At 36.7% G+C, this 13,041-nt stretch overlaps 1 protein-coding gene across 1 annotated transcript; it reads right to left on the reverse strand.

Moving 5' to 3' along the window:
• Positions 1-232: 232 nt before the first annotated feature.
• Positions 233-12,910, reverse strand: cyp4v2b (cytochrome P450, family 4, subfamily V, member 2b). Its single transcript, XM_067457733.1, has 11 exons — positions 12,642-12,910; positions 12,429-12,541; positions 12,238-12,323; positions 11,240-11,430; positions 10,994-11,063; positions 9,329-9,455; positions 6,582-6,752; positions 6,402-6,504; positions 6,095-6,229; positions 5,457-5,636; positions 233-2,231 (listed from the first exon to the last, which is right to left on the reverse strand). Exons 1-11 carry the CDS (start codon positions 12,832-12,834, stop codon positions 2,068-2,070), a joined length of 1,533 nt encoding a protein of 510 aa, XP_067313834.1. The 5' UTR covers positions 12,835-12,910; the 3' UTR covers positions 233-2,067.
• Positions 12,911-13,041: the final 131 nt, after the last annotated feature.

A 13,041-nucleotide genomic window follows, 5' to 3' on the forward strand; every position in this document is an offset into this window, starting at 1 on the left:
TGCCAAAAAAAAATCCATCAAGTGATTTGAGTGAATAACGGTGAGCACTGAAGGCTTAAGATCTGCAACAGATCTCCCAATTTGAGTTTAGCCAAATATTAAAACTCTGGTTGCAGATAAAAGTACTTGATGAATCTTTTGTTCATGTTTTCAAAAGAAGTCTCTTATTCTGCACCAAGGCCACATTTATTTGAAACAAAATGCAATAAAAACAATACAAATAACTTTTCTATTTAAAAAATGTAATTTATTTCTGTAATGAAAAAGCTTCTTTTTGAGTCTTCAGTGTCACATGATCCTAAAACATTCTAATATTTTGACTTCAGTCTTGAAAACGTATTATTTTAGCTTAATAGTTTTTTGGAAACCGTGAACATTTTCCCAGGATTCTTGAATGAATAGACAATTCAGAAGAACAACAATTATTTGAAATATAATCCTTTTGTAACTTTCAATGCAATACATACTTATTGAAAAAAAAAAGTTATTAGGTTTTGTTCAAAAATAAATAAATAAATCTTCCTGACCTGAAAACTTTCAAACGGCATTGTATGTCTGAAATCAAATGTTCAGTTTTGTACATTCTCTTTTTCTGTAATTACCCATGCAGGTTAGAATAAAAGACAAATCAACATTATAATGGGACAACTAGAGTGCAAAAATAGTTCTGCCTCAATTGAGATGATTTACATATTGATTCAGTTCAATTATGACATTATGTTGTTAAATATATTTATCGAATGACCACTAAAATCTATAAGTCACAATTGTCACACTTGCTATGTAAGTTTCTGCTGTCTCTTTTTCTCATGTAATACAATCATTTCAATTTAAATCAATATTTCATGTTCTGGTAAGCAGGTTTGGGGGTAACGCATTACAAGTAACTTGAGTTACGTGATAAGATTACGTTTTCAAGTTACTAGTAGTAATGCATTCCTTTCAACAACATATCAGTTACTTTACTATTTAAAAAAAGTAACAAGTTACTTTTTCGCATTTATTTGACTGAAAGCTCTCTTCTCCCCATGTTGAGAGAAATCAAGAGTAAGTGCAAAGGCGTTGTGTGTGAACAGGTTATTGTAGTTCTAGACTAAATGTGAGCATTTATCTATCTCACTTGCACAGGAAAGATTAAGTCCTCCTCAAAATGAATAAAATCCTTCAAATGCAAAATAAGAATAGCCTACTATGCAAACATCCAATAATTAAATATTAAATATTATAAACAAATATTTTTATGCATTTAATCTACTTTATTGACCAATGTTTTGCTGCTAACTTTCGATGATTCAGTTAAACCAAAGGCAAAAATTACTTTCGATTTTTAGATTTTATTGGTGAAGTTAGTGTTAAACTTTTTTCTCCTGCTTCCTATTCTTCCATTATCCAGAATGGCAGCACAGCTGAAAGATTTGTTTGAGCTGCGCCCTCTACTGTACATGCGTGAATTTGCATTTTTACCTTGCCCTGAGGTTTATCATTTACATTTTGGTGTAAAGAAACATTTACAAAAATATAACTTTTTTGTTATAAAAAAACAAAGGTGAGAAAAAGTTACGCACAAGTAGCGTAACACATTACTTTCCTTAAAAAGTAGCTAAGTGACTAAATGATTTACTTTTTAAGGGAGGAACGCATTATTGTAATGCATTACTTTTATAAAGTAACTTTCCCCAACACAGATGATAAGTAGTGTTGGGGTCGTCAATTAAATTGCTGGGGTCCAAATGACCCCAGTGGGAATGTTGGTAAATTTGCAGGTAAATTATCTTGTGCTACGAGCGGCTGGATGTACACTATTTCTAACTTATAACTACGTCCACATGAACTTATAAATCTGCCTCACCTTGTGTGTGTGTTAATAAGACATTTTAAATAATTTGATTACACCTTCAGCTGTAGAGTCTGGTACTTTCAGCTCTCCTTTTACCATCCATTCCACAGAATTTCCCATAAAATCAATCACAGAAAATGCAAAAATGTACCATAACTAGCAGCACAACAGCTCTGGCATGTCTGTGATGTGAGGACTGAAGCATGCTTAAGTTTTAATGGTGGTGAGAGTTATTGGCTTCTTCTTTGTAGTTTGATCCAAATGCCTTTCTCAGGACGCAAAATGAGTTCCCCCAGAGGCCGCAGTTCCTCACGGCTCTGACATGCCGTTACGTCAAAGTGACGCAAGATCGTAGCAAGAACTACCTTCTCCTCCATCATGGCGAACCGCTGGCCTGGAGCCACAAATACACAGAAAAAGAGAAATTGGGAAAGAAAGAATAAGGTCTCAGAATGGCAAGAAGACCAAGAAAGGGGAGACGTTCATGAAGTACATTTCTACAGATGCTCTTATTTGGAGTTTTCCTTCCTGGAAGGCAGTGGAGATGAGTCGAGTGCTGAAATAATACATCTCCCAAGCTATGTGGCTCTCTTTTAATTTTGTTAGAAGCTTCTTCTTGTGTGTGGCCAGTGACCTGAACCTGCACACACCACTTGCTGTGAAACAATCTGTCTCATTCAGAGGTGGGACAGAGGCCCAAACATTGGGAGATAGTGTGGGATATAAGTACACTGCATCTATCATTCAGCTAGTGCTGCTCAATATGTAGATTGTCTCATGTGTGAAGTGGAAATAAAAACTTGACTGCAGTAAGTTCTGGGGATGTCATAAGGCTAAGATTGAGAACCAATAATTGATTCAAATTCATAACCTGAATGATGCTACTGAATCTACAGTGGGAAACAGAAAATGTAGCCCGTAGTCTTATTATTGAGCAAATGACTCTTACAAATTAGAGTAGTCTAATTATACAGCAATTTACTCTTATGATTTTTTTGTGTGTATCAAAATCATGCAACGCAACCAGTGTAATCTGATTACAGAGTAAAATGTGATGATATTATAATGTTCGGTGCAGCAGGGGAGAAAAAAACTGAATATAAAATTGCTTTTTATTTATTTTTAGTAAACTGTGGTTTACTGAAGAACAGGCTTGTGCACAATTCAGAATTGAATTGATAATGACTTCCAAATTCCAATTCAAGTCTTGAATTTGAATTGATGTCAAAAACAGGATATAGAATTACAATTCAAAATTGAATTAAAGGAATCAGAAAAATTAAGAAATTCATATACATGTCCATCGTACCTGTTGAGAGAATCTAAAGTGTTGCAGGAAAAATCTTTAGAGCAGAACGGAGCAGACTCGATGATAAAACATTTAGAAGAGCTCTTGAGAATTAGATGCATCAGTGTTGCTCAGTGAGTATTGGAATTAATGATAACTGCCTTTATAACAACTTGTGTTGTTTGATTACTTTGAAATGAAAATAACATTGGAACAAAACGAATTAAACAACATTAAGGGGGTCATTTATTTCAATTGATCTTTATCTATATTTTAGAACAAAATCTATGCAGGGTTGAGGAGTGACACTGTAAAAAAATTAATCATGGGTCTAAATTATCAAATGATGTGATAAGTAAGGGATGATGGTCACCCAGCCGGTTGTTATCGCAGAATAAACCCCAACAGAGTGATCAGGACACGTCTTGCATCACTCTGAAGGGGTTTATTCTGCAAAACAACCGGCTGAGGGTACATTATCCTGCTTATTACACGGCTACTCAAATAAATTAGACACAAAATATTGTCTTGAGATTAAATATTTTATTAGCTCTTACGCAAAGCTTCCGCGAAGAAAAACAGTTCCAAACTGCTTTAAGCCTTTATCTATTTCTGCTAAATGTTGAAAATGAATGCTGAAAGGGTTAGTTCACCCAAAAATGAAACTAAACCTATGATTTACTCACCCTCAAGTCATTATAGCTGTATATGACATTCTTCTTTCAGACAAATACAATCAGAGTTATATTTAAAAAGTCCAGGCTAACGTTAATCCCAGCAGTAGTTGTAGCTGTTTTTGAAGTCCATAAAAAAATGCAGCTGTCCGTCAAATAACGTGCTCCACACGGCTCCGATGGGTTAATAGAGCCTTCTGATTCGAATCGATGCGTTTGTGTAAGAAAAATATCCATATTTAAAACTTTATAAAGAAAACCCGCCTTGAAGTCTTCCATTGTAGCCATGGCTGTTTAATTATTTAACAGCCACAAGATGGCGCCAGCGTTAAACATAGAAGTAGTACCGGTCAAGATAACTCCTAGTACCCGGATGAGCGGTTGTTATCTGGAAATAACATACCGCTGGAATGCGCGATTGACCAATCAGAATCAAGTATTTCACAGAGCCGTGTAATAATTAAAAATAGTGTGTATATTTTTAGATATTATTTAGAAGAAAATTGCGGTTCACTGTTGTATAGAAATAAAACCAAGAGATACACTTTCCTAATTTTTTTAAAGAAATGTAAGCAATTTTGAGGCCTGAATTGAGGAACTGATTAAGCTGACAAAATTAAGGAAAATAAGGTTACTTATTTTAAGAGAATTAGCTCAATTGTGCAGGTTTATTTTAAAACCATTTAGTAACCATTGCTAGTTTTCAGCATGCTTTGCATATGGCTGAAAATGGAGATTAATATTGGAAGGAAGGAAGACAACTTTAAAGGATTCTGAGCCCATAATAAGTCAAATTGCTAATGCATATCTCATAGATGTCAGAGCGGAAACACTGGAGCAGCCTGTTATAATTTGGATGAATTATCATCATACTGACTATATCACAAAGTTTTGATTGTGGTATTCCATTGTTTTGCGAGGCGCAAGACATGATGTAAACAAACATTCACGTGGCATCTTATTGTTATGCGAAACCTTATTTATATGACATATTTGCATTACATTGTCTCATTCACCAGTACGTCAGTGGTATGTAATGTATTTTATGTTCATTTGTGAATACAATTAGCTTTCTGGTGATTGTTTTTGTTACATTTTTAAGAGATATGCATAAGCAATTTTACTTTTTATGGGCTCAAGAGTTCGTCTTCCTCCATTTCGAAACAAGTAAAAAAAAAAGTAAAGAAATGCTTATATTATGGAGCAAACCACCCTGGTGATGTCACACACTGTAGTATTGCAAGATGGTGGTGCCCTTGCTCCAAAAGCTATAACAAAACATCTCTTTTTCTTTAAAATGGTTACATTAATCGTGTCTGTTATATAACAGTTCACTAAATAATGCATTTAAATACTTTAAATAACCCTAATCGTTAAATTCTTTATGATTCCCATTCTTTATACATATGGCCCATCTAATAAAATGCAGTCCTTTGTCTTGTCCAGTTATATCATTATCCTGTGCTTCCCAACCTTTTTGTCTTTTGTCTCACAGCCCTTGCTAAGAAGGTTCATCAACACCAAAATGGAAATGTACTCTTTTTTCACATTATTTCATATTATACTGGATAGCATTTAGCATTATCATTTCTATTATAAGTCACTTTTATACCACTTTATTTTTGTGTGAGTGTTATCATTCTGTTATTTTTCTTACCGATGCAGTTTCTTGGCCCTGCAGAAAAGGGGATGTATGCATATGGATGCCTCCCTTTGCAGTTCTCTGGCAGAAACCTTTCCGGTTGAAATTCCTCAGGTTCTGGAAAGTAGCGGGGGTCCCGGTGAAGAGCATATGGTATGATAACAGCGTTCACTCCTTTTGGAACTTTGAACCCATCTGCAAACGAGCAACAAAGCAACCTCAGTCAGTTGAATTCATGTGAATACATGTCACAGAATTTCAACAATAAAACAGGATTCAGCGCACTGCACACATGCCAAACTATACCGCTGTGTGGGAGACAGAATAAAGCTTTTATACATAATTGATAAACGGATGCATTTATTGCACTTTACAGACACTTTCTGTCATGAATATTTTTGTTTTCATGAACAAAATGTTTTTGTTTTCATGAATTTCATGAACTGTTTTCATTCTAGCTGCTCTTTCATTTAACCTTGGAAAATAAACACTCAGGCTGCTTCATATTTGACAATGGGAGATGGAAATAGAAGTCGTGACATCTGCTGTTACACTGAGATGCAAATAATGAGTGTGGCATCAAAAAGTGCAGATCTTTGATCTTGCGCCGTTCGCTGCGCCGTTTGGCAAGGTTACAAACTGCTGCCACCTACTGATGTGACAGGCCTCGCATATGCTACGAGCAAACAGAGGCACGGAGGGAAAGATCCGCAGACTCTCCTTGATGACACACTCCAGGTAGCGCAACTTTTTCAGGTCCTCCACCCCCACGTGGCGCTCTGACGAACCTGCCAATCAGAACACAGGAGATGCAGCTTAACTCGAAATTAGGTTATTAGGAAACATTCCCAAGCTGTTTCTTGACTACTGAGTAAACATAACTGCTTTAATAGAGAACACATTATGGTAGGCATTATGCTAAATGGAACACATCACACATTGTGAGAAAGACTTGTGTACCAAACACTTCCTGTAGTTCTGCCTGCACTGCCTTCTGGACCTCAGGATGGGAGCCAATCAGATGTAAGGCCCAGTTCATTGAAGCTGCTGTGGTATCATGACCCTGTTAAAAAGAATAGCCCTTAAAACAATGTTCAACCTTTATCTTGACAAACTTTCCTTTTCTATTTTTGTTTGTACCTCAAACATGAAGGTGTCCACTTCCTCCTGAATGTCCTCATGACTCAAATGCAGTCCGTTATCATAAGTAGTTTTTAACAGCATATCTAGGAAGGCCTGTCTCTTCCTCGGTCCCTGGTCAGAATCACTGTCAGGTTTAGAGCTCATGAACTTCGCTCTTTCCTTGATCACCTTTGGGTCAAGAAAACAGGTTTGTATGTAACAATTATAAATAGGTTTTTTTGGCTACAGTGTGCTTTCCACCTTTTTTTAATGTAATGTGTATTTGGAATGTGCAAGGCTTCCGGTGTCATTCGCTTTCAGAGCAAAAAAATGGCCATTACACCTGCTCGATATTGCAAATTAGTATTTGTTATCATATTATTTTAATGTATTATTAAAATAAACACTGTTTTTAGAGCAATTAATTTTACAGTTTACAGCACTTTGTTATTGTTTTAATTATTTACCTGTTAAATCGGAAGTCTCATACATTCACAGAATATATATAAAAAATTTGAGACCAACATTATTCTGACACTTTGATGCTAATGCGACTTTTACACTAAAGACTGATAAAAAAATTGCATTGCTTGGTACTTGGTTGACCTAAATAGGTATTATCTAATTATGTACTTAAATTCCTTAAATTCGAGTCGGGAGTTCATCACAAACACACTGAGCATCTACAGCACCTGTAACCCTGGTAGGAGGTTTTTTCCATTCTTACTCTTTAACGCAATTCTGCTTCTCTGTTTTTGATCATGCCATTTAAAGACGTTAATTTCTGGGAAAAATTTTCAGTGATCCAGTAATCAAAATCATTCAAATTAGCGCTAATGTACAGTCTAGGCTGATCACATCAGAGAATAGAGACTCACACAGTGATGGGGAAAATTAACCGTGATTAACTGCATGCATGTACAAACCCGATTCCAAAAAAAGTTGGGACACTGTACAAATTGTGAATAAAAAAGGAATGCAATAAATTACAAATCTCAAACTTATATTGTATTCACAATAGAATATAGAAAACATATCAAATGTTGAAAGTGAGACATTTTGAAATGTCATGCCAAATATTGGCTTATTTTGGATTGCATGAGAGCTACACATTCCAAAAAAGTTGGGACAGGTAGCAGCTTGAAAAGTTAAATGTACATATAAGGAACAGCTGAAGGACCCATTTGCAACTTATTACTTCAATTAGCAACATGATTGGGTATAAAAAGAGCCTCTCAGAGTGGCAGTGTCTCTCAGAAGTCAAGATGGGCAGAGGATCACTAATTCCCCCAATGCTGTGGCGAAAAATAATGGAGCAATATCAGAAAGGAGTTTCTTAGTGAAAAATTGTAAAGAGTTTGAAGTTATCATCATCTACAGTACAGTGCATAATATTATCCAAATATTCAGAGAATCTGGAACAACCTCTGTGTGTAAGGGTCAAGGCCAGAAAACCATACTGGAGGCCCGTGATCTTGGACCCTTAGACGGCACTGCATCCGGTACAGGAATGCTACTGTAATGGAAATCACAACATGGGCTCAGGAATACTTTCAGAAAACGTAATGTGTCGGTGAACACAATCCACAGTGCCATTCGCTGTTGCCGGCTAAAGCTCTATAGCTCAAAAAAGAAGCCATGTCTAAACATGATCCACAAGTGCAGCCGTTTTCTCTGGGCCAAGGCTCATTTTAAATGGACTCTTCTCTTCTGAACTCTTCTGAAGCCTGCATCTCTGATGGTATGGGGTTGCATGAGTGCTTGTGGCATGGGCAGCTTACACATCTGGAAAGGCAACATCAATGCTGAAAGATATATCCAAGTTCTAGAACAGCATATGCTCCCATCCAGACATCTTCTCTTTCAGGGAAGACCTTGCATTTCCCAACATGACAATGACAGACCACATACTGCATCAATTACAACATTATGGCTGTGTAGAAGAAGGATCCGGGTACTGAAATGGCCAGCCTGCAGGTCCAGATCCTTCACCCATAGAAAACATTTGGCGCATTATAAAGAGGAAGATGCAACAAAGAAGACCTAAGACAGTTGAGCAACTAGAAGCCTGTATTAGATAAGAATGGGTTAAGAATGGGATAAGAATTTATTCACAATTTGTAGTGTCCTAACTTTTTTGGAATCAGTTTTGTATTATATATATATATATATATATATATATATATATATATATATATATATATATATATATATATATAAAAAATCAAAACAGATATGAATCAAAATTTAAAAATATGAATAAATATAAGCAACTTCAAAATATGAACTCTTTCTCCACAACAAGGTTTTTTTTTTTTTTTTTTTTGACAGTCACTGCCAACATTTTTTATAATTTTCACAAAATGTTCATGGCCCCCAGATTTTGTTTTATGAATATTTGAACATGCGATGCATGTATAAAAAGAAAGAACAGAGCCTCAGAGAAAGAAAAGCAGCATATTCAGAATGATGATAGCTATAGTCCTATTTCATTCTGTAATGTTAGGCAGTTTTGATTAATATTCTATTTAATGTTGCTGATCCTACATATGCATACGATTACATATGCTATCACTTGCTTCTGCTTCCTTTTCCCCTGTGTTTTGGCCCAGAGATTCAGTACTCTTTCAGAAGATGCGTAATAGCATCCCCCACCATTTAACAGTGAAAACGCAGAAAGACAGAGATTTTCGATAATGGCAGGGAGGGGTTGTCTCATTAATTTCTACACTAATATTACATAAATACTAACACTGATCACTCACACTTGCAGTGAAAGAGTGAAGAATCTTCAATCTTTTGGAATGTTCTTTGCCTTCCTTCAACATGCTGTAGATCCAGTCTGGCCACAGCCATGGTGCTCTCTGTCTCTTGGTGATGATGTCACTCATTCTGCAAAAGATTGAGATTATAAATAATGTATGTTCTCAGAGAGGACAACATCTCATGCAGAAGGGGAGGTTCTAGCGACCTTGTTCAACGATCCCTAAAGGTTCACTGAAGGTGACAAAAATCCTGAAACTTTATAGAACATTAGGGTCGTTCCTAAAACATCTTCTTTTGGCCATGAAAGTGCTGCAGTTCAAGCTTTCCTGATCGGGGGTGTCCAATATTGTTTATTTCATGGTCACAGAGCAACTTTATAAAGAGGACATTTGGGGTATTAACAGAACCCACATGGTCCTCTGTTGGTAATATAATAATGTTCCCAATAGGACTTTGGACATCCCATTGGTTATTCTATGGTCACACGGCATAATTACAAAGAGGATATATGAAGCATATAACATTAGTTCTGCCAGGTCACGTTAGTCAAGCTCTTATCAGCTGACTGACACGCTGTGATAGGCACTGTATTCCTAAAGGTAGATGTGCTACCTATAGTGATATAGTGCCTATTACAGCATTTATATATAAGCTCCTTGAGTACTATTAGCTGTTATCGCATTTCTCCAGAGCTATTTACTCTCCTCCATCCCCAGCTCCTCCTCTCGTCAGTCAAGATTTGGCATTCTGATTCCACCTGAATCCGACTAAATTCCAGAATTATTTTGTATATTTTAATATTGACATTAATGCTATCTGCAATGCATTGTTGCTTCTGTTCTGCTTACCCTAGGATGGTTTATCACTGTTCTCCCTGCACTTATCCATGCTAGGCTTCAAGGATGGGAAGTGAGCTCTTGCCCAGAACAGAACCATACTGCCAATCTAAACTATATGCTAATTATCTATCATCTTTGACGATGACAGAATTGGGACTGTCATCAGAACAGAACATATACACGTGTGGTCCTCTTTTGGTCATATTAACGTTCCTGATATGACTTTAGGTGAATGTTCCATATTGGTTATTCAATGGTCACATAAGAACGTTACAAAGAGGATATTTAGGATGTTAACAGAACATTTCCACATGGTCTTCTGTTGGTCATATTATAACCTTCCTGATATGAGTTTAGGGGAACGTTCCATTTATGTTATTCTATGGTCACAGAGCAATGTTACAAAGAGGATATCAGTGATGTTAAAAGGAAGTTCTCATACAGTTCCCTGTTAGTCAAATGGAGGTGCTTAATTTGGGACTGCAAACATTATGGGAATGTATTGTAGAGGGAATTTCAGTCCTATAGTAATGGTCCCGTATGATAACCGTCTCGAAATGCTCTATGAATGTTACCAAGTGACGTCCTTGACCCCTAGTGGGGATGTTCTGAGAATCTTCTGGGAACATCAAATTTCCAAATAAAATATGGTCCCCTAAACATTCTGAGAACATCCTGAATGTTCTGTGAAGGTCCCTAAAACCTTCAAAGAACTACACATCATGAGTGCCTCGGAACATTCTAGGAACGTACATTTTCTACTGGGGATTGCTCCCCTATTTATTAGTAAGAATAAATGCTCTAAAATTAAAGTAGACTACTTACTTATAGACACTTTGAACATAATCAGAGTCAGCATTACTCTGAGCATAGATCTTCTTTCCCATTGCAGTTTCTGTTCCAGACAAACACATCCCAAATGTGTTATCAATGGTTATTATAACTAAGTGATAAGTGTAGGGCTATTTTACATCAGTATGCATAAGCAGAGTGTAAAGTAAGCAGCAGCAAAACCTCATCAGCACTCTCACATTGTGCTATCACACTAGATATGGAAAGATTGTACTGTACCACATATGATGTCCAAAGCACACAATGTTATGTGGCTGAAGCAGTTGAAAGGCTCTCCGTCTCCCTGCTTCTGCATCTTCTGAATCAAAATATCAGTTTGTTCATTCATCACTTCCAGGAAGTCAGAGAGGATAGAGAAGTGGAAGGTTGGAGTCAGCATTTTACGCCGGTTACGCCACTTCTCCCCTGTGCTGTGGGAAGACAAGTTGGTAAGAGTCAAGTCTGTGACCTTGACATAGCTTAAACGTGAACATTTTATATTCAGTTTCTGTGTTTTTGGACTCTGCTGTGTTTGGACAGATGGCCAGTAACCTTGTGTCCAGTGTGACTGATTATAAACTGTGCTTTTGATAGATTTAGTTTGCAGTGCTTGATGCAAGCTGCTCTTGAATATGAGACATGAGATCTACCAGTTTGGCAGGTGGTCCTCTAGCATATGTGAAACAAAGTTTAATTTGACTTTAGATGTTCAGAGTTTTGAAGGACATGATTGCAACATATTTTTAGGTAGGAAGGACATCATTTTTAGGCAACAGAGAGATACAAGACATCACTGCTGCTGTTTCTACTTATCAGATGCTAAAAGCATGCATGTAAATGCAGATACCCACAGAGAGTCAAACAACATCAAGAAAAAATGTCCTAAGTTAAACAGTATTTTCAAAAATATGAGGGTTAAACAATTTTTCCCCTACACAAAAAACTCCCCTCATCTACCATTGGTCAAAGATAGAGATAATACCACCCCAATCTCACTCTACTGGTTGAACCTTGTCAGTCTGGTCAGATGCTCAAACAATAAAGGTCACTGTATTAATGCATTTTGGGGGTAATTGGCATTCAAGAATTTTTTTACTGATGCTACCAAATTAATTTAATGTATACAAATCATATATGTTAACAGTGAACATTGCAACAATTGTAAACTATTTGCATAATAAAGAAAGCTCAATGTAATAATACAAATTAAATAAAAAATGGTGGAAAACCCACCGTACCTAGTGAGCAGGCCTGTGCCGAGCCAGGGGTGCAGGAATTTATACGAGTATGACTTGTCAAGGTGTCTGGAATTACTGAGGACCACCTGATGGGAAAACATAGGTATGAGAATGACCAGGAAACTGTGGGGAAAACATTATTATACACCTCAAAAATAAAATGGAGAGGATAACATTTCATAAATAGGCACCTCAATATTCTCTGCATGATACAAGACCAGGAAGGGGACTGGACCCACCCACACCTTTGCTAGAGGAAGGTGTCTGTTTTCATTTGTGCTCTCAATAATCTGGTTGAAAAAATCTTTAACAGAAACACACTTTTATAATTTTACAGTTAAATTATCATTGTTAATTAATGGCAACAAGAGTGGATGCTAGTCAAAAAGATAACAATCCCTTACCGCCTGCATTGGTTTTAAACTGCAGTGCATTGCCAATGATTGGATAAGCACCTGGCATTCCTGGAATTGGTCTCATTTCATTCCATTTTCCTATATAATTTTTAAGTGGATGATATGTGGTAGATGCCAAAAGAAGTAGAAGAACGGCTGTAAATATAATCCCCAGGATGTACAATCCAAAAAGGACGCCCATTTTGTTGGGATTAAGCTCGTCGTAACTAATGCTCTGAATGAGGAGCACAGACTGCTTCACAGTGAACTTCAGACTTACACCGTAACTATTTTACTCTTAGTACAAACAGAGTGAGAGAGAGAGAGAGAGAGAGAGAGAGAGAAAAGCACTCCTGGGTTAATCAAACAGATGGAGTTATGATACATAACTGGGACACGTGCAGGTTAT

This window comes from Pseudorasbora parva, chromosome 11 (assembly GCF_024679245.1).
Source record: "Pseudorasbora parva isolate DD20220531a chromosome 11, ASM2467924v1, whole genome shotgun sequence".
Classification (NCBI taxonomy): Eukaryota; Metazoa; Chordata; class Actinopteri; order Cypriniformes; family Gobionidae; genus Pseudorasbora; species Pseudorasbora parva.